At 43.7% G+C, this 23,510-nt stretch overlaps 2 protein-coding genes across 3 annotated transcripts in view; one reads left to right on the forward strand and one right to left on the reverse strand.

The window, feature by feature from the left end:
- The window catches only part of FAM234B (family with sequence similarity 234 member B), a 22,513-nt gene extending 15,612 nt beyond the window's left edge, over positions 1-6,901 (forward strand). Inside the window, exons 9-13 of one of the 2 annotated variants that reach the window (XM_065837616.2) lie at positions 1,864-1,945; positions 2,176-2,331; positions 2,944-3,061; positions 4,213-4,439; positions 4,853-6,901. In XM_065837616.2, the coding sequence (XP_065693688.1) occupies positions 1,864-1,945; positions 2,176-2,331; positions 2,944-3,061; positions 4,213-4,439; positions 4,853-4,858 (589 nt within the window). In that variant the 3' untranslated portion in view covers positions 4,859-6,901. Of the gene's footprint in view, positions 1-1,863; positions 1,946-2,175; positions 2,332-2,943; positions 3,062-4,212 lie in introns of both variants that reach the window. The other variant, XM_065837608.2, reaches the window with a different exon arrangement.
- GSG1 (germ cell associated 1) lies at positions 1,563-17,777 on the reverse strand. Its single transcript, XM_065837628.2, has 6 exons — positions 17,640-17,777; positions 14,955-15,273; positions 12,275-12,322; positions 9,357-9,509; positions 9,122-9,233; positions 1,563-8,033 (listed from the first exon to the last, which is right to left on the reverse strand). Exons 2-6 carry the CDS (start codon positions 15,271-15,273, stop codon positions 7,718-7,720), a joined length of 948 nt encoding a protein of 315 aa, XP_065693700.1. The 5' UTR covers positions 17,640-17,777; the 3' UTR covers positions 1,563-7,717.
- Between the last annotated feature and the right edge of the window lie 5,733 nt (positions 17,778-23,510).

Below are 23,510 nucleotides of genomic sequence, written 5' to 3' on the forward strand. Positions count from 1 at the left end.
AGCTCCTTTCTTTCTGGATAGACTTGCCCCTAGACACACCACTCCAGCCGGGCAGACTGAGTCCAGCCCTTTGGGAACAGTCTCTGATAAAAACAGCCTGGGCACTGCAGATGTGCTGTATTTCCATATAGCTTTTGACAAGATCCCTGGAAAACCATAAAGGAGAATCAGTAATCATAAAACAAGGGCGAAGTTCAGAGACCATGAAATTGAGTAAGCAGTTGAAAATTGTGTTGTAAATGGATGTTTCAGATGAGAGAGGATTAATAGCAGGTTGCTGTGGGGATTATTGTTGGGCAGGAATAATTACTAGCCTTCTGGTTCATTTGAGAAAGCGCCAAGGGGATTTTTCAGTTGATTGGTAGCATCTAAAATACACATGCCTGCCTGCATTCAGTTTGTGAGATCTGTCACTGACTGTAACCTGTAAGGGACACAAGAAGAGGCACCTTAGGAGAGGTTTTAAGTTTATGCTGATAGAACTACCGACTACTTCCTTTTGCTACTGGAGAGCTTTCAGGCTATAAGAGTCTCCCATGATACTGCCTTGAAAGCATTGGTTCTGGTTGCCAAAGGTGTCTGTAAAGTGAATGACATTGTTTGATGCAGTAAGTATAAATATTGTAAGTATATAAGTATAAAAGTATAGAAGTCAAGCCACTACTGTACTGTGGCATTGCTGGTCAGGAACCATTCTGTTATGCACATTTTAAAGGGAAAGCTGGAAAAAATTGGAGAAACGGGCTGGAAAAAATGTTTTGGCATGGAAGATTTAAGTCAGTGGATTTATATGACCAAAGAGAAGCCTGAAAGGTGAGTTCATAAGCATGTGCAAGTAATGGGAGCCAACACGCATTTTAATCTTGCCATAGTAAGAACAAGTGCCTAGGAGTGCTAGCCATTCATGTTCAAGGAAATGAAAATGCAGGCATGTTTCTTTGAGTGAGATGAATCCTTAGAACTGACTGTCACGAGAAGTCCATGAATTCATCTCATCTTTGTATTTCCGTAGCAAGCCTCATGGCTGGTAGATCTAGTCAAAATCAGCCCACTGATACTTGGTTAAATACAGCAATCCGTCATAAACAAGAAGAGGGAGGACATTTTCTGATGACCCTGCCTTCCCATAAAATCTCCGATTCTGTGAATTTTGAGGAATTGTTTGTGCTTATTTAGAACCTTGTTTCTAGCTGTGGTGAATGTAAGGAAGACAGAGATAAGACTCAGAAAGCAAAGGCAAGATGATTAGAAAATAGTTAGAATAAGAGATATTAAAGTAATAGTGTTATGTCACTCAGAAGGGAGAGGATGAGAGGGGACTTAATTTAAACTGCTGAAGGTTATGAAAAGGCTTGTAAAACCACCAGCAGCAAGAAAACAAAGAATCATGAGCTGACGTTAATGGTGAGTATATTAAGAGCTGTTTCACGCAGCTAAGGCAGCCTGGGAAATGCACTTTCAGCAGGAGGTCAAATCTGCCGATGCATATTGAAAGGGCTGGGTAATTTTTTATGACCATAGCAAAACCGCGCAGTTCTCGTGCTAAGCAAATAACAATGCAGATTAATGTCACAGGGTGATTAACAGATGTCTACACAGCCCAGCAAGAAATGCCCTCCACACAGATGACTCTGAAGAATGGCTAACAAGCACCATGGGCTGCTTGATGATTTTTCACTTCTCTGATCCACCAGCAAATGGTTCCTGACAGCCAGAATAGTTCTGAGTGTATGAAAGATCCTATTTAGCATGCCAAATCCTGCCTTTTTAAGAGGCAGAATGGAGAGTGAAAGTAAGTGTGCTACCTCCATCTGAAATCCCTGTTTTTCTGTGATGGGGCTGTTTCTTTTTCCAAATTTGCAGCCAGCCTGTACCAGGTTACTTCGGTGCTGACCAAACTCTGGACTTCATGCTGCAAGCACAGACTGGCGATGGGAAAAAAAAGGTAAATCAAGTGAAGACAAGGAGGGCAGTGGCAGTGTAGGAGTGAGGGAGGTTGGGTAGAAAGGGACAAGTAATTGCCCATGTTTCGCTCTTCCCATTTTATGCCTGACACTCATCACACTGTGGCCACAGGCATGAAAGGGACCAGCACAGTCCATGCCACTGCAAGGAGGCTTTTCGTACACCCAAACCTGAACACTTGTTAATGCTAAATCTCTCTTCTGCCTTGAGGTGATGGTGGTAGATGGCAAATCTGGCCTCCCTGTTTGGAACCAAGAACTTCCGTGGCAGAAGCAACAACTTGATGCGCTGTCAGTCATGACTTTGGACAAGAAGTCTGTTTTTCTCTTCTGGGCTGATGAAGCACAACCTGTGTTACAAAGTCTGGTGAGCAAGCATCCTTTCTTCACTTGGAGGTTTCTCTTTGAGGTACATGCAGTCCCTGTCTTTTATTCCTAATGTAATTGAACTTTAAACCTGCCATACAAGAAGGCTTTCAGGGACATATTTTCCTCTTGCGTTGACACTCTGACTTCTCTGAGCCTGAACACTGGAGTTTTCGTGTGCAAATTCTTCATCAGAAAGTTTTATTGACAGAATGTTCGCATCCCCAAAACAAAAACTTTCTGTGTGAATTTCATTTTTTCTGCAACACTGAGATATTTTTACTGCAGTTTTGTTCCCAGTCCCTGAGTGCTGCTTCTCTGCATGCAGGCACACAGATCAGCATGGAGACTCACACTTCCAGACTGTAGCTTCACCCATCAAGCTGGCTTTGACAGAACCAGATCTCAGGCACACCAAACAGAAGATGTAGAACAAATTCTGTTTTAGAAAAAAAACTTAGCAGGATTTCATCTCTGTAAAACCGTAGAGTTTTTGATTTTCTGATCCACATAAAGACAGCACAGTGACAGAAAACTTCTTCATTTCTGTGGCAAAGCTAAACCCTCTTTGCTAGCCAGCTGCAATGTTTTTGTCTGTCCTTCATTCCAACAGCAACCTGGTCCCAGACCTGAGCACCCAGGGCTGCACCACCTCTATCTCCTTCATCCTGTTTTTCCTACAGTCCTTTTGGACCTCACCAATGCCACAGACAAAGTCATCGCTTCAGCAGGTGAGTACAAATGGAGGAGAAACTACCTATGTTAAAAGAAAAAAAGAAATATGAAGGGAGAGGTAGCTGTGTAATAATTACGTGTAGCTGTGCTTTTAAAGGTAGCACCTGAGGTCCACCACACATAGGCTAGCAATGTGAAATAAGGTTCATCTTCTTCCTGAAGGAGGATTCTGTGCAACCCCTACTTTGCAAGTAGAAGACCCACCAAGTTTCTTCACATGTTTAAGCGAGGAAAGGTCTGAGTTTGGTTTCACGCATGTCTTATATCTTAGAATTTCCCTGGCTTTCCAGGGAGCTATTTATGATTTAAGGTGGTGCATGAAGAATCACTATGAAACTTTCCTCTGTCACCTCAGATACACTTCTGCCTTTGTTGGCCATCTTCTTCTACTCTCTGGGATAGCAGCTGTGCTTTTTCTTCCTCTTTCTTTTTGAAAAGGGGAATCCAAAATATTTAAATGTGTGTTTCAAGAACAAGTAGATCTGGGTTTAATATCTCTACAAGGTTGTACAGTCCCTGTTGGATAACCTTGCTCTTTCTAAAGCACTTCAACCAACATCCAGCCTGTTGAGCATAGCAGAATATGTGAGAAAAGATCGTTTTATACAGCACTGAGTCCAGTAGGCCAGGAAGCATAGAAAATATGCTACATAGGGACACAACAGAAAAACAGCTCAGTCAAGAACAAATAGAATATAATTTTTAGAGAGGTTTGGTAGAAACTGGGATTTCTGAAGTCTGTGCAGATCATTCTGCAGTGACTGGAGTGAACTGACTTGCCCGTGCTTTATCAGTTTCCCGTTCTATAGAAGTAAAGCAATATCTGCTAATAGGTGTGGGAAGGAAAGCTCTCTGAAAGTGAAGTGCATTATTGAAATATGTGCATGTCTTATGTCAAACTCAAAAACATCACCTGGAACCAAACCCTTCCATTCCTGATCCAAATTTCAGTTTATTTCCATGGAAAATGTTTAACTTAAAATCATTTTCCCTGATTAACTGAAGTACGTGCAATTGTAAAGCCAGACTGAATATACCCCCAGTCCAGTGGATGTTTTGACTGAGCAAAGACTGTCAGATTTCTTCTGGAAGAAACATAACCATTTATTCCTCACCAATATTTTCTCTTCCTTTTCTGATGGACCAGTTGGAATTAATGATCTCCAGAAGGATGCATTTCATATCACTGTGACAACAACTGCAACCTCTGAAAAGCAGCCAGGATTTCTCTCGGTCAGCAAGCTGGGTCTGAAGTGGGCCATGATGAGTCAAGGTCGAATGGTGTGGCTCAAGGACACCACCACTCCCAAAATCAGCCGTGGAGAAGTGAGGCGATTTCTTGCCCGGCTGAAATTTGTTGACTTTCCTCAGAAGGTGAGATTGCGCAGGAATCCCTAATGAAATCCAGGCCTTTGAAAACATCTGATCTCTTCGCTACAGACACAGGTGCTCTTTGGGATGCAGAGAAACTGGTGGGATGCAAAGAGACTGTTTGCAAGATGACTGGCTGCCCCTTTGGGCATAAGCTGGACAGATTGTGAGGCCGTTACTTTGGCAATTGGACGAGGAAAGGGATCTTGAAAAGAACCAGGGGTGTTGGTCATAAAGGACTGACAGACTCACAGAGGGAATAGAGGTGGGACGGAGATCACTTGTTTTGACATGGGCAAACAAGGGTCCTCCATATACTGGTGCCCAGGTTCAGCTGCTGATCTGTGAATTACCATGTTTTTCTACCAGATTGGTTGATAATAGGTTTTGGGTTTTGTTTGCCTTTCCTTTTCCAGCTGTAACCTGGTGGTTCCTCAGATTTTGGTTGGACCTGTGGCCTGTGTGGGAAATACTGGAAGTTGCTCTGTGGATCTTCAGGGAAACTGCTGTGTAGAGGAAATGGGGGCTAAAAGCATTTCCCCTTTCTTCAGCTCTCTGAGGAATGATGCTGGAGGCAGGTTAGTCCTTGGCAGACCTGTCCTGCACCAGAACTTTGTTCAGCATCTCCTCCTCCATATGCTGTTATTGCATGCTTCCTTCCAGGTAACATGGAAATGTGAATTTAGAATTTATATACATATATATATATGTCAAGCAAGGCGCTTATATATATATGTATGAATTTATACAATATATGTATATTTTTTGTATGTTTAATTTATGAACAAGATTTAGGACACTCCTTTTTATGTCCAAACAGTATTTCCAGGCAGTCAAACAAGCTCTAGGACTAGAGCAGGCCGTGATGACTCAAGGCAAATGGTGTGGCTAAAGGACACCACCTGCTTTAATATTTATATTTTTGGACAGAAGCCTCCCTCTGGGTCCTGCAGGGCTAGTTATGTCCACAACCTTTCCTGTGCTCTCAGCCCTCTTCTCCATTCTGTCACTAAACTCATGAACAAACTAGCTCTCTGGCTGAATTGCCTGGTCTAGAGAAAGATGATCCCCACAGCATTTGCCAATTCTTGTATATTTATTTTCCTAATTTCAAGTTCAAGACGAGTTCATGTGGATCATGTACAATTGAAAGGTTCACGTCTTATTTCTGTGTCCTCTTCATCTCTAAGCTTTTTATGAACCTGAAGTGTCACTGTAACATCACACTGCAGTCCAGTGGGCTGATTTCCCCTTTGCAATTGCACCACAGCCCTTTTGGGATAGATTCCCAGCACATCCCCACTGGCAATGTAAAGATCACATTGGATTCAGTTACAGCAAAACTGATTCCCACACCACTGCTTCAGGGTTTAGAGGCTCAGACAGCAGCAGAACTGGAAAGCTATGTGCATTTTACCTCTATCCTGAGCTCAACTTTACCATTCTCTTGCCAGGCCAGCCTTATATTGGGTTCCAGGAGGAACAAACTACCCCCAGGGCACATTTGCTCTCACTATGTTTAGTACTTTGAACTACACCTATGAGCGTGCCACCAGTCTCCTGTGTTGTAGTTGTTGACATTTGCATTCATTTTCTTCTAATAAAAATGACCACATATAAACCAACCACTCTGGTGCCCCAGCAGCTCCCTATAGTGCAGGTTAACAACATAGGAACTGTTTTCCCAGTATGCCTTTCGAAGTCTGACCTTTGACATTAGGCAAAGCAAGGCTAAGATGAGGATTGCAAGGGACTCTTCTGTCCTCCTGCTGGTACATGCCCTTCCAGCCTCCCCACGCTTCCCTGTGAGTGGCAAGGTGGTGGCAGGACTTTGACACTCTGGTCCAGATGGACACATCTACCATGGGTTTGCTCTTCTGGTCTTTTGCCGCCTCTCCTTGCCATGTCACCCTCTCTCTTTTCCTTCCCTACATTTCCGTATAAAGCTTCCAGGGTAGCCCTTCAGGATTAGCTGCAAGTCCCAAGGCTGGTCTTTGGGCCCTGCTCTCTTAATGTCAGAGCCTGTGAACAGTTTGTATATGTTCAATGGTATTTTTGTGTAAATAGCTGTGTATATAATTAGCACAACTGTAGCAATGGCTCTAGGTCTGGCATTTTCCTCTAGGCAGGGTTTAGTGTTTATAATATATAGTCAGTTAATACAGCTGCATAATACGGATTGAAAGTGTGAGGACCAGTAACATATGAGGATTAAACAGGAGTGCCCCTTCCCTCCTGTCTAGCCACCACCTTGCTGGAAAAGGTGAAGTGGCTGTTACGTGAAGTAGTTACTCTCCTGAGAGAACTGATATTCAAGTTCAGTGACGTTAGCTCCTCCATAATGTGAATTCACCCTACCCACACACAGACACATCCCCACTGTGAATGAAGAGTATCTGTATATTGTTGGAAAAATGTATTTGAACTGTGCACTGCAATGGAGCAAATAAATACTGTGTACAGCATCAGTGTGTCATGTGAAGCATTGTTTCACCTTTGAGAGATTATGAGTTTGCTTGATTTGGGGATTGTTTGTGATATTTTTACAACGGGGAGAAGGGGACCGATGAAAAGGAACAAAAAAAAGCTCAGCCAAGGATTCTTAAAGGTTGTGGAGAACCACAGTAGAAAGAGATAGACAGGAAGTACCTCAGAATGGGCAGTTTTGGGGGAAAAAGCAAGAAGGGAGTATGTGAGAATCATTACAGATAGAAAAGAGGAGAGATGTATCTGAAAGCAACCCCCCATTCCTGCTGCAGCAGCACTTTTAATCTGGGGGCAGGGAGAGGAGGAGGTTGGGCCTGGAAATGAGGAATAAATAGGGTATTCAGAGGGGATTACAGCCAATGAATATGAGCAACAATGCCATTCACCATAGCACTGAACCAGAGGGTTGCTGGAAGGTCAATGTGACACCACTCAAAGAGGCGCAGCACAGCAATTTGCCAGCCAGATGGCGCTGTCTGTTTATTCCCAGGTGCAATACTGCTGGGATTAGGACATCTACCTCAACTCTGAAAGACCTTGGGTGCACCTGGCACCAGCAACATGTCCTTCCAGTTTTACCCTTCCCAGCTGAGGACATCTGTCAAACTGCCATCAGGGAGGACCCACCCTGCTACTGTTGGCACTGCTTTTGTTCTGGCCCTGTGCCCACCTTCTCACTCCCCAAACAGTAGAGGAAAGAAGTTTCTCAAAAATTTGCTAACAGTGGTGCTACTGTTTGGTTCAGAGCTCTTGTGCCTCCCAAACCCCACTGCTCTGTCCCTGCGCACTCATCCCTAACAGCGCTCCTCCCCAATCGTGTGTCCCAAGACCTCATCCAGTTCCAGCTCTGGTTCTCGCTGTAGCACTCTCTGCTGCAGCTCAGAGTAGAAGTCGATTCCCTCAGAGACTGAACGGAGAGGCTTGTTGTGGGGCTCATAGTAGCTGCTTATTTGCTGCTGTATGAAGCACTGGTGATGCTGAGGCTGATCCTTGAAGCTCCCATTGTAGCCCTTGATGTGGGTCCTTTTGAACTCCAGCACTGTCTTGGTGTAGGTGTTGAGAGTGGTGACAGCAGAGGCCATGCAGCAGGTGAAAGAGGCCCAGGCCATGCTGCAGAAGAGACACAAGAATAGCACATGCTGTGAGAAGCCAAGTAGGTTAAGGAATTGACCTGCATGCACCGTGATGCACCCTGATTTGCCAGGCAGAAGCTGTTGGGCATGGACATGAACTAGAAAGACTACGGCTCATAACATTACAGTTCTTAGGGCTTATCCCACCACAGCATGCTTCTTAGATTGGTGGGGTGAACACTGGTCATCCTTGACACAGGAAAGGGAGGGATGCAGGGAAAAGAAAAAGGGCAGCAGGAAAGTCTGTAACTGGTTAGAGCAGGACAGCACAGCTTGGAACCAAGTTCTGGATTGCAGGGCTGCTCAGTGTCTTCATGGATACCAGGCATGTCTACTTGAGCATAACCAGACAACCGTGCTGACATTTGATGTCCGCAGCTGGCACATGGCACTGAAGTGTTTAAGTCTGAAGAATCAGTGTGCTCACTGTCAGTACAGCATTACAATTTGAGCCTTCACTTTCCATGAGCACTTGCAAAGCTCAGCCATCTGTTTTTCGAGTCAGTTATGGTGTAACAGCTGCAGTTGGCTCCTTTAGCCTTTAGAAAAAGGAACCCTGAGCCACCTGCTTTTTGCAGCTGCTCTTCCTAGTTACAGTGTCCACTTCTTTAAGCATGTGTCTAGGTATGGTGCTGCAGGAATATGTCCTTTGGATTTGGTTAGTGAAGGTGCCAAACTAGCATGCAACTTATTTAAACTGCAGAAAAACAAGGTGTGTTTGAGAACATCATCGCAGGTGTGACACTGGCCTCTGCACACAGGGAACAGCTGAGACCGAACAGGGCAAACCAGCATTGGGCAAACCTGATTAGTCAGTAGGCACTTGTTTAGGTATGACCCCATTGTTTTGCCAGTCCTTGGTAGCTACTCATTTAAGTAACTCAGTGACTATTTGTTAAAGCAGGGGATGAGGCAAAGACAGGAGATTAGCAGTAGGAAAACCATAGTACACCTGTCTTTGGAAACATGGAAGGTCAAGAAGGGAGGAGGCGGGTTTCAGCAGGGTGTAGCATGGATGAAACTCAAAGGGCTGGGGAGGTGAAGATGGATTCAGAGCTCACGTACTAGTATGCCCAGCCATAGTCCCATGAGTGCGGTCGCCAGTCCTCTGGTCCCAGATTAACTGTTGCCTGGAAGACTTGAGAGTACATCATGTGTGCCACCATCCCAAGGAGACCTGACACAAGAAGACAAGAAAGCAAGGAATTTACAGTGGGAACCAGAGCTGCGTATTTCAGCTTTATGTGGAAGAGGAGGCTCTCCTGCTGCTGTGATTCCAAATCTGCAGGAACACACTTACCTGACAGCACTGAGGAGACAGCAGCGAAGGCATTGAGCTTCAACCCACAGACAGGATTGCCAGTATGGAGCATTTCTGACATCAGAAGGATGAAGCTGATGAGCAGCAAGCTAATGTACAGCATCTCTGATCCCAGCGACAGCCACAGGATTCCTGCCAGGAACCAGAAACTCCTCACATCAATACAGGAGGGTTTGTTCAAGGAAGAATACTTCCACTTCCCAACCCAACCCTGAAAGGACATCCTTTGGAAAGAAGGGAAAGAAGGAAAATAACGAACACCCAACAGCAATCCCACCAACTTGTGAGCAAGGGCTTAAAGGATGCTGAAGGGGACAGAAAGTCCATCACAGAAGATGTCTTGGCTGGTCTGGCACTGGAAAAGCTGAGAGGAACTAAACCAGCTGTTTGTAAACAAGACAGCATTGCTCATAAACAGCAAGGAAGACACCATGGGCAAAAGGCAGGGTGAAAGCTATTGAGCACATGATCTAGTGTTCATAGGTTGGCTATGACAACATCTGAGCTGCATGTTAGAATGTTCTTTCCTGTTTGTGTAGTGACCTTCACAGTAGATTTCTAAACACAACGGTAGAAACAAATTACTTTTAACCTGGAATTTAACTGGTTAAGAAAAAACATTATGGAGCATCCTGTGGCAATGACTAGGACCTGGCCTCTGGAATCCAGGATATCCCATTTGCAGGCTTGTATTTCTCACAGAAACCCCAATTAAAATGAAACTATATTCCTTCGGGTGGATATCCAGCTAGTGCAGTAATATTCACCACTCACCCTACTGCTTGAAGTGAGCACAAGTGCTTTCATACCAGGATTATCAGCGGGACTGTGACACCACAGTCCTCAGCTGAGTTTACTGTACAGTAGGACTTGGAAGAGAATAAGTCACTCTGCAATGCTGGGCTGTGGAAGAGCACAGGATTCACTGATGAAGAAATGTTAATCTGCCAAATGAAGCAGCACTGTGAACACTACTGTTAGCAAGTATTAATGGCCATGGAGGAGACATTCAACTGGGGAAAAGGAGCATGGAGAAAATCCTCATTAATGTGGCACTGACTTGACTACTCAACATCATTAGTGCCATAGAGTCACCCAGCTCTTTAGCAGGAATTTATGAGCTGCATTCCCTGCTTAAAGGATCTGGCTTGCTTGCTGCAGCATCATCAGGAACAATATTTCATTAGAGGTTGGACTGACAAAAGTGTCCTGGAGGCTGCAGGCAACACACATGCCCTCTCTGCATCACTTTCCTGTGAGACCAGGCTCACTACATATGCCATGTAATCTGGACTTGTAGTGCTGCCTGTGTAATGTGGAGCTGCTCTGCACACACCCAGTCCAGCTTGCAATGAGTAGCCACACCACCTTCTCCAGTGCTGGCCCAACTATGTAATGATGGCTGCACTGAAGGCCAAGGTCATGTTAAGATGATGCCATGTGCAGGAAGGGGCAAAAGCAGGTGATAGAGCTGTTAAGACCACAGTGTCATGCTTGAGCTCACAGTGATCTTCCAATTAATTTGTAGGAGCTCAATGTCTTACAGGACATGGCCTTTCTAGCAGTGTTGGGCTGCAATTAGACAAGGAGCAGTAGGAGGAGTGTGAGGGAGGACAGACAGAAAGATCTACAAAGACACATAATCTGGTTGCATAAACCTCCTTACTTAGTAAAACAGTCTATAAAGAAGACATTGGAAGCAAAAGAGGAAGAAGCCTGGGCAGGGAATGAAGCACAAGAAGGTGAGAAAGCAGGAAAATGCATTGCTACTCCCTGTGAAGTGAGAATTTTACAGTAAATGCAAGAGTTATTCAGTAAATACAGTTAGGTCATTCATTTTATGACAAAGTGGACTTCAAAATGGTCTTGTAACACCAGCAGTATTTGAATTGTGTGAAAACTGTTTCCCAAAAGAATGAGCAGGGGAGGCTTTTCTACCCTGCTGTTGTGCCAAGAATGACTGAGGTTAATCTGCACAGCGATGCCACTGCACACCACTCACACTGGACCCCTCATCTGGGAATGTACATTAGTTAATAAAAGCAGGTCAGGAGTTTACTGGTGTTTTTAAAATGGGGGAAACAAGGCATGAAAAGAAGATAAGCTCCCCCAAATTACTCACCTCCCTGCTGGCTTTTGCGATTGCCCAGCATCTATTCTAGCCCTTGCTCTCATGTCTTAAACACTGACACATGTTCCTTATCCCAGACCTTTCTCTTCACATATAAACATCCTCTGAAATGACTTGCCTCCAGCTCCCATCTCAGGCTATACTTAGCAAGCCCACACCAGTTGAAAAGCTTTCAGTAAGTAAAATCTCCATTGCGTATGTACACATACATCCAGGTATGCTGAAGATATCCCCAGCACAATTTGAAACGTGACAATGACAGGAAGGGGGAGTTTTCCAACCCAAATGAAGTTTTACATTGATGAGGCAAGGACTTCACCCTGAAAGTGTAACTTTCAGATGTCCTGATCACTTACCACAAAGTAAGAGGTGATTCAGCATCCAGAGTCACCACATTAGACCCCAAAACTGAAGCCCTGAGTCAACATGTAGCATACATGGGAAGGACTGTCCTCAGATACATCCATCCCCTTCCCACTGACTACAGCAAGATGACAAGCTCAGACTGGGCAACTTTGTATATGAGACAAATCCCACTTCATATGGGAGAGGGTCTGAGGTTTCCAGCACTGACCTCACAGATTAAAGTGGTTTAGGCAAACATTTTGGAGGACATCTTGGCTCTTTCAGCAACCATGAAGCCAGGATTTCATGTGTGGCTCTTTGGAGACCCACTGGTGTCCTCATACAGGTGAAGTGTTGCAGGTATTCCATCCCAAGGAGATAGACTGGGCAGCTACAGTGAGCTATGGGGATTTGCTCTTACCTCTCTCTGCTGGCGGTGAAAGCTCAATAAAGCTACGGCATTTCTCTTCTGAAACAAAAAACCAAATATATTAGTTTGTAAAACAATGCAGGGTACATAAAGGAAATCTCTACTTCTCAGTCTCTTTTCACTGCATAGCTCGTCATCCCTGAGTCTACCCATCAGATCTTTTCGCCTCTACTCTCTTTCTGACCATCTTTCCAGACCTTCACTGGTGCAAGGTAGGAGGAGGTAATGTCTGCCTGGAAAAAAAAAAAAAAACCTTCAGCAATTTGTAAATCCCACAAGGCTCTGCTGAATATAAAAATCTGTTGCTACTTGTTCACAACATCACTGTTGGTCACGCCTATTAAAGATGTAGCTTATAACAGACTGCAGACCCACCGGCTTCTGCTGAGAATGTGAATTCCCACTCACTACACCCTCAGTAGAGCAGTTCCAGCACTGCTTCCCAAAGAAAACAGCAAAAAACATCTTCCCAAGTGAAATGCTACATGACAGAGATGTTAAGTCCCTCTTAAGTGGCAGAAAATCACACAGAAATATGGTCTTCTGTCCTCACATTTTAGGCATGCTATTTGGACAAATGGTGTTCATATTTGCTTTGGCTTTTTATATTGGCCAGATGCAAACTATTGTCTCAGCTGAGGGTCCATCATTATTATCTGCAAGTCTCTCTTACTGCATACTGCATTACGGCATTTGAGGGTCCTCTCCACTCCTTGGCACAGTGTTTTCTCCCAGAAGTATCAGCCTGCTGTTCTTCATGTAAGAATCTCATTTTCTTAATTTCTACCCCCAGTTCTAATCTCTCCCAATCTCCTGTATTACTTCTGTCATCCACAGCTCTCAGGATGCTACCCAGTTTAGTGCCATCTGCAGTCCTCATTAACTTGCGGTTTGCTACTTCACCTTTAATGAGGTTATTCAGTAATGGCTCATCTAAATTGATCTTGAGATTAGCCTCAATAATGAAATCCTTTATCCAGCTCAGCTCAAACCCCTTTTTCTCATGGTAGCCCCTTATTGTTTGTTATTGTCTCTTGCTTCAAAGACCCACAGAAGTGGTTGGGTTGCACTCCATTTACAGGAAGCAGGGGACTAAGGCTATGTGCTCTACCCCATGCTCTGCTGTGATCCAGATGTAACGCACTCTCTATATTCCTTCAGCCCTCGAGGTTATTCCAGGACTGCCTGGTGACCAGACAAGTCTTTCAGAGAAAGCTGTCAAGGGATGCAGTCCCATTCCCACAAGCACCATGGAAACACACCCCTACCCAAAGCAGTCCCAAATAAACACATGTCCTTCCACAGCACGTCTGGAAATGTTCATAATGAAGCAGCCCTCTCATTAGGACATGAGAGTTTCAAGCACATTCACTCCTGCTCCCACCCCCCTTCTGTCTGCTTTTATTCACCAGTTCTTTATTTTCAGACTCTGACAGCAACAGATAAGGAAATGAGAAATGCCATACTAGAATGGTGGCTTAGTTAAAGAAAGTGAGATGTTAGTGCTGGAGAAGAGCTGAAGGAAGGATGGTGGGCTCAGGGGAATGAGCCTGATGAAAGCAACTTTCATCATTGTATCTTTAGATATAAATCTCCCTGTTGGCCACCTTCTGGGTCAGTTCTGATCCTTGATGTGTGTACCAGGCTGTAAAGAGCATCTGTGTGCTGCAAAGCATCCACCTGTGCTGGTGTGCCACAGGTTTCAGCAGGACTTCAGCAGGACTGGACAGGAGCAGCTCAAGGGTAAAGTGAGGCAGCAAAGGTGTCTAGTACAGGTTGTGTGACCGGTCCCTGGCACTCCAGGGTTTGCAGTGCCAGTCCCATATGGTCAAAAACCACAAATGAAACCTGTTACAATATCACAAAAACAACTGAAAAAATTACAATATTGCAGGTCTAATCCTCAGGTCAATTTGCCTCCAAGCTTTACAGAATCACAGAATGGCTGGGGTTGGAAGTGACCTCTGGAGATCATCTAGCCCAGCCCACCTGCTAAAGCAGGTTCACCCAGAGCAGGTTGCACAGAAATGTGTCTAGGCAGGTTTGGAATATCTCCAGAGAAGGAAACACTTTAGTTCTTCTGGATTCAGATCTTCCAGGTTTTCTGTATCTGTAAGGCAGTACTTCTCTCTCTCTCTTTTTTTTTTTTTTTTAGAAAGCCAAGTCCCTGTTCAATTCACAAAACTGCTCAGTTTGGTAATTTAAGGAGAACACCAACTATTGCAGTCCTCACGGTGATGACAGAATTGACAGCATTGCATAAAATCACACCGCTTATGTTTCTGAGGGGACACGCACAAATGCACTCTGGAGAGCATAAAGTAAGCTGTGTGTAGGAATGGAGATATGAGGACAGGGAAAGGAGGCTCACCCCAGTTCACATCAGGGCAAATGATGCCATCACAAAGTCACTGCCACCACTACCACCTCTTGCACTTCACAGCCCCTGCGCCAGGCCAAAGGGCACACCAGAGGCAACCATTCTCCCTTTTCCCCTCTGTAAACATGCTAATAAAGGACAGAAATATAATGACCACAGCAGTGCACAGGCCTGATGCCATCTAAGAAAATGAAGTTCTCCCAAGTGTTGTCAGCCTCCTGCCTTTCATTTCCAGACTCCTGTGGAGTAAATATAAGGGTAGAAATTGTGGTTGCCTGGACAAGATGCTACCTGGCCCTTCCATGCTCTCTTCACAGGAAAGCCACATCCCCGTGTGGAAGTATCTGAAGGCAAAGCGGTCATCCCCGGTCTCCCAGCTGTAGTGCACCACCTCCTGGGATGAAACATTGCTACCCTCTGCATCAGGGGGCATGGGGACACCGATGCACTTGGTGGCTTTGCTCTTCCCACACAAAGGCTTGGGCACTTTCTGGGTCCCGGTGCACCAGTAGCTGCCAAGCAAGGCGGTGGTGGAGAGGGTGAGAGCCAACAGGTTCAGGATGACAGCCAGGAAAGCACGGCGCCATGGCAATCCCTTCAGCAGCTCCATCTACAACACACAAACAGGAGGGACTGTCACACCAGCTGCTTGTCCTGCCTAGCCTAACGAATCCCAGGTCTTCCCAGCGTGCACCCGTGGGGAGGGATTATGAGTGCTCTGCCCTCCTCACAACATCCCAGCAGTTCACCCAGCATGGAAGAAACATTTCCTGAAAGCCAGGGTGGTAGAGCAATAGGTCAGCTTCAACCATTTCGAAGTACACTGAACATCTGTACCAGTGACCCAGCAGACATAGTGGGGCTGAGTACATCAGGGTGTGTGAGCACATGAGCAAAATGAGAAGGATATCATATTCACTCCATCTCAGAGGTGGTAGGGAAAAACTGCTGACCAACTTCCCCAAATACCATTTGTTGCCTTTAGATGGGTCCTGATGAATGCTCTGTCCAACTAAATGTACTTGCTGCCAAAACACTCTTTCAAGAAGTTCATGACTGTATCTAGGGAGGTAGCAACTGTATTGATTTCACAGTGGGGAAAGGTAGCAAAATGTTCCCAGATCACTGAAGGCCACACATCAAGGCGGTGACCTGCGCAGGAGGCACATCCAGGTATTCAGACCTGGCAGCTCAAGAACAAACCTCAGAGCAGTCCCTCCACCTGAGCAAGCACTGCTCTGCACATTCGGAAATTCGGTAGGGTGATAGGATGACAGTGTCTCTGCTCTCAAACAAAGTGCCAAAGGTCTTTTTTTTTCAGAGCAAACATTGTCGCTAACACTCTTCTCTGTTTCATCTCATTGGAAAAAGTAATTCAGAAGGCAGTTTGTATACCAGGGTCCTGTGGTCTTTCTCACTCACAAGGAAGCTTAAGATTTTATGGTTCCTGCAAAACCCTGCACTGACTTTTGAGAAACCCAGCTTACCACTCTGTGGATTGATTAGATGTCATCTACCCACACATCAACTTACATATAATCAACGCATGCCTCTTCCCACATGGCACTCCCTATGTTTGGCACAACTTCATCCAGATACTCCCACCATTTCCTATTTATGACTGTCAAAATCTATTTGCCCATGGATAGATTCGCTTTGTACAGATATTGCCTGCTGCCAGTCCTCTTCACATAACTGGTTGACTCACACAATGTTCAATGTGTGACAAAGGCCCTGCATACTGTGGACACTACTATAAATAAATTCTATGAGACTGAGCTTTGAATTGTTTGTGACTGCACTGCAGCTAAAAGTAGTGCAGCTGGAAGCATTTGTTCTGCTAACCAGCAAGCTCGAAATTGTGGTCAATAATGTGCTGAAGTTCCTCTTGGAAAGCAGGACATCATTAGCACCTCCTTACAGTGAGAAAAGCATGCCTGATCCAAAATATCCTCATTGAAGGCAAGAAAATACCAGCTCCTCAAAAATTCATGCATTATTTTATGCATGCCTGATCCAAAATATCCTCATTGAAGGCAAGAAAATACCAGCTCCTGAAAAATTCATGCATTATTTTATGCATTTCTTTCAGCAATGGAGACGCTGCACCCTGGAGATGGTAAAATCGTAGTGATATCATAACTAATTACTTCCATGACCTGAAGGCATGTTGGATATCACCATTTTCATAGAGCAGACACGTACTAGGAACACTTAATTATATGAAGGTTTCGGCCTAAGGTTGGTGGCAAAATCCTCACTGAAATTTTTTCAGTGGAAAATTTGGCTTATGACTGAATATAAAATTATACAGGGTGTTTCAAAAGGATGGATCCAGTCTCAAATTAGCATATTTCTTACAAAGGGTTTAATGAGTTACCTTTAGTAATCCTTTGAAACTCTATGCCCCACGCTTTCAAGTGGGAAGAGTTTCATTCATGAGTGGTTTACAGTTGTAGAGATACAGTGATTTCAGATTGGGTCCATCTTTTCAAACACCCTGTAGATAAAATTGCTTCCCTCAAAAACATGATATTTCACCTGAAAACAGAAACCTTCAGCACACAAAGTTTTTCAGTTTTTCATCAATGCTTGATTATAAGATTTTCTGTCATTGTGTTTCAGTTTGGTCATGCTTTGTTTTAAAAGAAAATCTTTCCATTCATAATATTGACAAAAATCATTTTTTTAAAATTTGAATCTTCAGTAGTGGGAAAAATATTCTCTTCAGTTGATTTATGATAGTAGTTGAAAAGCCATATAATTTCGGAACAAGTTATAAGGAAAGAGGCAAAAAAAAAATAAGAAACAAATGAGTCAGAAGAAGGAACTGGATCAGGGGTGCAGAGGACATGGGGAATGAGAAGCAAATCTGAGCTACTCCTTCATGAGAACATTGTCAGAAAAGTTTCCCTCCATAAAAGCCAAGCACTTACTGACAATCACTGGTAGCCCCAAAAGAAGAGTTGAATTTACCTTGGCAGCAAGTCCTTGAAGTCCTGTTAATTTGAAGGAGCAATGCAGAAATGGGACTTAGGCTTTGTTTGCTGTTTTGCTCATCTCTAGATACTCCAAGAAACCAAATTGCTTCAAACCCTCTCTCTCCTTTGTCTCCTCCCATCCTTCCTCACCCCCCCATCCCTAGTGATTATTAAATGCTATCCCTCCAGCCAGCAGCTGTTTTGTGGAAAATGGTCATTTTGTAATCCACAATGCAATCACAGCACAGCTGTTCTGGGAGATTATATGGGAAGCGATTGGTGCTGCAGGCCAGGATTAAGTGCAGAAGCAGTGACCTGTATTGACTGAACAGAAAGTTTCCTTAAAACACGGACAAATCCCAACCATCTCCATACGGTGCCTGTTTGAGAGCTTGTATGGAGCGAGCTGGCAGCTCTCTGGCCAGCACTTCAGGGAATGAATGACCTTAGCTCAGACACTACCAGCACCCTTGGTGTCGGGTCACTTCTCACCCTGCACACAGTCTCAGCAGAATGGCAAAGGTCACAAGTCACCCAGCCCTGGGGTATCTTCCTGGCCAGACTTAACAGTCGTAGAAAGGGGAGAAGAAAAAAATGGGGAGAGGAAAATTTTTGCAACTGAATCTGTTCTGAGGACTGAGGATTTCAGGCCCTAAAAAGACCTCAGTCCATGGGTGCTGGAGATTTTAATGACAAAAGGAGCCCCTTAGCAGAAGTGCTGCAGAGTGGTAGACTAGAACCACGGCATTACCACCATGATGGAGGTGTACGAAACAGTGACAAGTCAAAGAAATCCAATACTCAAAAGGTGGGAGCATGAGGAAGATTTTCAGGGTCCCTTGTAGTGTCAGCTTTTACCAAGGTGCAAAGTTCAGCAGGAATTCCAGTTCTCAGAAGTTTCACATTGGAGGAATTTGGGAAGGTAGTATGGAGAGACAGAAAGATTCACACTCACTCGAAGTGAAGCCTGGAGAAATGGAGGTTCAGGGACGACCTTACTGCTAACCTGAAAGGAGGTTGTACCATGAAGGGTATTGGTCTCTTCTCCAAAGTAGCAAGCGATAGGATGAGAAGAAGTGGTCTCGAGTTGCACCAGAGGAGGTTTGGATTGGATATTGGGAAAAATTTCTTCACAGAAAGGGTTGGGAAGCACTAGAACAGGCTGCCCAGGGAAGTGGTTGAGTCACCATCCCTGGAGGTGTTTAAAAGATGTGTAGATGAGGTTTTTAGGGCCATGGTTTAATGATGGTGTTAGGTTAATGGTTGGACTCAGTGATCTTAAGGGTCTCTTTCAACCAAAGTGATTCTATGATTCTATGAAGCTCCCTCTGAGCTCTTGTCCTGAAAGTTTAAAGGCTCCCACAATACCTGACGGTGTCAATACACCTTGTTTGGTATCAGAACAGTGAAAAGTGAGAATGGCATCGCTGCTCATGAGAACAAACTGTCATTGGAGGGCACGGACCTACACCACATTGAATCAAACTGCAAGGGAGAGGAGCATACCAAAGATGCTAAGCCCATCTTCCCCACGAAGGCTCTGCCCAGTGCCAAGTGGGTGAGACTCCCACCAGCATGGGAAGGAGCAAGGCAGGTTCCCTGCATGCCTGCCTGCTGCTCTGCTGGGACAGAGGACACTAGTGGTTCATCTGCTCTCATCCCTCGCCTCCAACACCAGAGCCTGAGGCTGGAAGGCAGGTGTGAGGACAGCTCTGAGTGACACACATCCTGTGACAGCCCCTGTACAGCACAATGGAGCTGGCAGGTTCACAGTGCAGTATGTGGAATGTGCCATCACCGGCTCCTGACCCTTCCTGCCCTGAGCAGAATGGTCAATAGCTCTGCAGTTATTTTAATCCTACTCACTGCATAAGCTCCTCTAATATAGATAATCATTTCTAAGGCTGGCTAACTGAAAGCAATGCTAAATGTTTCTGTGTCTCATGGACTGTCTGCAGGTTTTTTGATTAATAAAAAGATTCTGTTTGACACAGATATACTCAGTTTACTGAAAGAGGTAGAATAACAGATGATGCTGTTTAAAAGGAGAGTCATTTTCTTTTTCATTGTGCAGTCTCTCTGCATCTGGATAACTTAAGTTTGGCTTCTAAATGCTCAGTAAAAAAAGCCTGTTTTCCAGGCTCAAGGATAGATAAAGTCCATCTCTTACTGATAATCCTTAATGTTAACATGTTCCTAATTTTAAGCTTGATGAGAGTCTCATTAAAATCCAGCATGCTATGTCAGTTTCTAAAGCTGGGATCACTGCATATGTATTGATGAAGTGAGGCTGAATTAGATTTTTATTGCTAAGGATTCAGATTTTGAAATAATTTTTTCAGAAATGGTTTCAAAAACATACATATAACAGATTTAGTATTCTGAATAACGGCAGATATTTATCCTTCCAGAAGATGGCAATCTTCTCTAGTCTTCTTTTTGGGAGTCTCTGCTATTTATGTATGCTTGGGAGAAAGCAACATCCAATTTTAAGCTTCTATTCCTTCCTTTTATGTTTCCTCCCCTCCCCGATCTGGGGATGTGGGGTTTTGAGTTATCTTCGAGTTATCTGAGCCTGGGAAGATTTCTGAAATCATTGGAGAAAGGAAAAATAAAGGAATAAATGGAGTAGCTTAGCATGGCATTTGCTCCACCTTCTCCCCTGCACAGAACTATTGTTTCTAATACATTTTTCCAATATTTCATCAAGTACCATATTAACTTTCTCAATTTGCTTCCATCCCCAGATTATTGCACACACCTCATGGAACATATACACTATAGCACATTTCCTGATTTTCGACAAACTTCCCTTAGGAATATATACATATATATATATATGTATATATATATATATATTTAATCCCCATTCCAACCTTGCCTTAATCTGATCAATTATGGACAGAAAAAACAAGCAGTATCTGTATTTCACCTTCCTGTGCCTTCCAGTTTTCTCCTCTTTGTATCTGACCTTTCCCACAATAACTTGGCTTGGCTAGAGGTTTTGGATGTCTCTTTCTCTTTGAACTCAGCAGCAGCCAGTCCCTGGTGACTCGTTTAAAGTTTGTCCATTGAAGTGAATGCCCATAGCAGTTGATTTCCTGCGCAATCATCCCAGTACTTGGCTTATAGAAACAAAACAAGGAAACGAAATGCAAACCACAATCTTAACGCAGCACCTCTATGGAGACCGACAACTCTACAAAAGCCTGGGTATTTACAAGCGATGCATTTTTATCCCAGTTGTATCACATAAATTAGGGTGTATCCTGTCCCAAAGAGACATCCTCAAGGAGGTTGGTGGAAAACAGGGGCGAGAAGCCCTTATCAGATAGGGCCCAAAGATTGCAATATTAACCAGTAGGTCTCAAGAGACACACAGCTCTTCATAGCCCTCCATGCAGCCTTCCTACCCAGGGGTATTGGAAATCATATGCCATCCTGACAGTGGCTCCTCAGCTGTCCTGAAGAGGAAAAAGAGGGGAGGGAGAGCAGCTATTTACACCCATAATGTCACTCTGTGTAACCTGGACCAAGACGGGCTCATACTCACCCCTCATTCCACACATTCCTCGCACATGACACTTCCCAGTGCTCCTGGTTTTTGCTGGTTTTACAGGAAGACCATCTAGTGCCGCTGTCCCTTCCTTGCTGCCACACAGAAAGCAGGGTGTCTCCGGGTGACAGGGACACCAAGAGAGCCAGACTTCTCAAACTCAGTGACAGACTGCAAATGCCAGATTTCTCCCTGAGCTCTGAATAATTCCACTCAGATTGTAACCTTTATTTAGCTGTTTGCATGATGCATTAACTCTTGATCTGCAAATGACCTCACCAGGCATATTTTTTCTAGTCTAAGTACGTTTAAAGGTGAATTATGTTTTTAAACATGAACAGCTTACATCGCTAGACATCAAGTCTGTGGCATAACAGAAATAAGGATTGAATTGGAATAATCAAGTGTATCTCAAAAATGAACAAAGAAGCTTGTTTGGACCTAGTTACTTTATTTTTCTCATACTTTTTTCTCTTTTTTTTTTCTTTTTTTTTTTTTTTTCTCAGAAGAAGTCTTACTTGGCTGGATTTTTTCTAATGTTTATGTTTAAGAACCATTCAAAAAAACCCATAGAAAGCAGACATGAAAATTAAAAAAAAAATAATCAAATGCAGCAACACAGACTTTGAGGATCACTAAAGATTCTAAATGCCTCAATTTCTAGATAGGCAACATAAGACTACTTAAGGGAGATTGCTTTTCACGGAATACTTAAACTCTAGCAACTCTAGGATGTGTTCACCTGAGCATACAGAAAAAAAAAAAAAAAAGTTATATATGAAATTTAGCCAACAATAAACTGTAAGCAGACAAGAAGAAAAATATTTTTATCTAAATCTATAAGGATATTAAAGAGGAGTCAGTCTAGGAAAGAGTCCATATGAATCCCCAAGTAGATAAAGGCTTACCTTATCCTCACCTGCTCTTCTGAAGCATTCAGTGAAATACTACAAGGTGATCATGGGCTCTCCCACTATTTCTTTCTCTCTGACTGAACATGTAGCAGGCAAGAAATTCCATGAGATCTGACCAGATGCTTTGAAATGTACCAAATCTGTCATTTTATTGATGGGTTAATTCTTTCTGAGCTTGCTAATTCATCACAGTGCATTATATCAGCTGCCGCAGGATTGGCAGGGCGTCCACTTCTGCAGAATATGTCTTGTAATTTGGTAGTCCCCTTTATGAAAATTGTTGCCAGTTTTAAATCTACCACTTATGAGATCTCAGTCTGTTACGCCACAGAATCATGAACACCCAAATTCAATGGCTGTCACAAGCTCATAGGATTTTTTTATCATCAGGAGGGATCATTAGAGCAACATAGTCTCACCTCTGGTGTAATAGAACCCGAAGAACTTCAGACAATAATTTCTAGCGATATACAGAGCTCCTGCTGCAGCTTTAGCATATATTTTATACAAATAGCTAGTACTGACCGTGCAACAGGATATGATGGAAAACCCATCGCATCCTTAGAAAAGTTATTTCAATGGTGAATTGACCTCATTCTTAAAATTTTGCTCCTGATTTGTAAAGAGCACAGTGTCTACTTTAGTTTTCAATCTCATCAGGCTGCTCCAATAAACAAATAAATAGCCAGTGAAATGATTTCCTAAAAATGTTATTGTAAGAGTCGCAAATCAATGCGTTTCATTAGAGGCACACAGTGTGATCTAACAAGCTGGCTGATGGCCCAAATTCCTGATTCTGTACTTGGCTCTGATACCTAATTTTCCCCTCCCATGGGCCAAGTCATTAGCGGTGCATTTACACTGCAGTCAAAGCAGTGGCAGTGATGGGGAGTAAACATTCAGTGCTTGCTTTAATTGGGTGTTGCTAACAATTTCGCTCCAGCAATATGGAGCACAATGTGGGGTACAAATCTCAGTCTAGAAAGAGAGTAGAGTAAGCTGTGTTGAACTTCACACTGCCATGGCTGGACTAATAGTTCAAAAAATAACTTGTTTCCCTACACTATAAGGTTAGGTCTTTGTAGTCATTCCCACAGACGCAAACCTACACCACAGCTGATCCCTGTTGGTGTTGGAATCAGCATGAAGCCAGTGGGAAAGAGACACTCTGTTTTCATAATGACAGAACTTGAGGATCTAAAATAATTCTGTGCGAAAAGTACATCACATATGTCGATGATCTTGGAGTCGAAGAAATGTGTAATGTTGGTTTTAACACAAAAATAATTGAAACAATACAGTTGAATCACACTGCACTTTGGTTTCATGTATGGAAATGAGTAACTCAAAGCAATTGTTCTTTGCTTCAATTTATCTTTTTCTCCATTTCACTATG

This window comes from Patagioenas fasciata, chromosome 1 (genome assembly GCF_037038585.1).
Source record: "Patagioenas fasciata isolate bPatFas1 chromosome 1, bPatFas1.hap1, whole genome shotgun sequence".
NCBI classification, from domain to species: Eukaryota; Metazoa; Chordata; class Aves; order Columbiformes; family Columbidae; genus Patagioenas; species Patagioenas fasciata.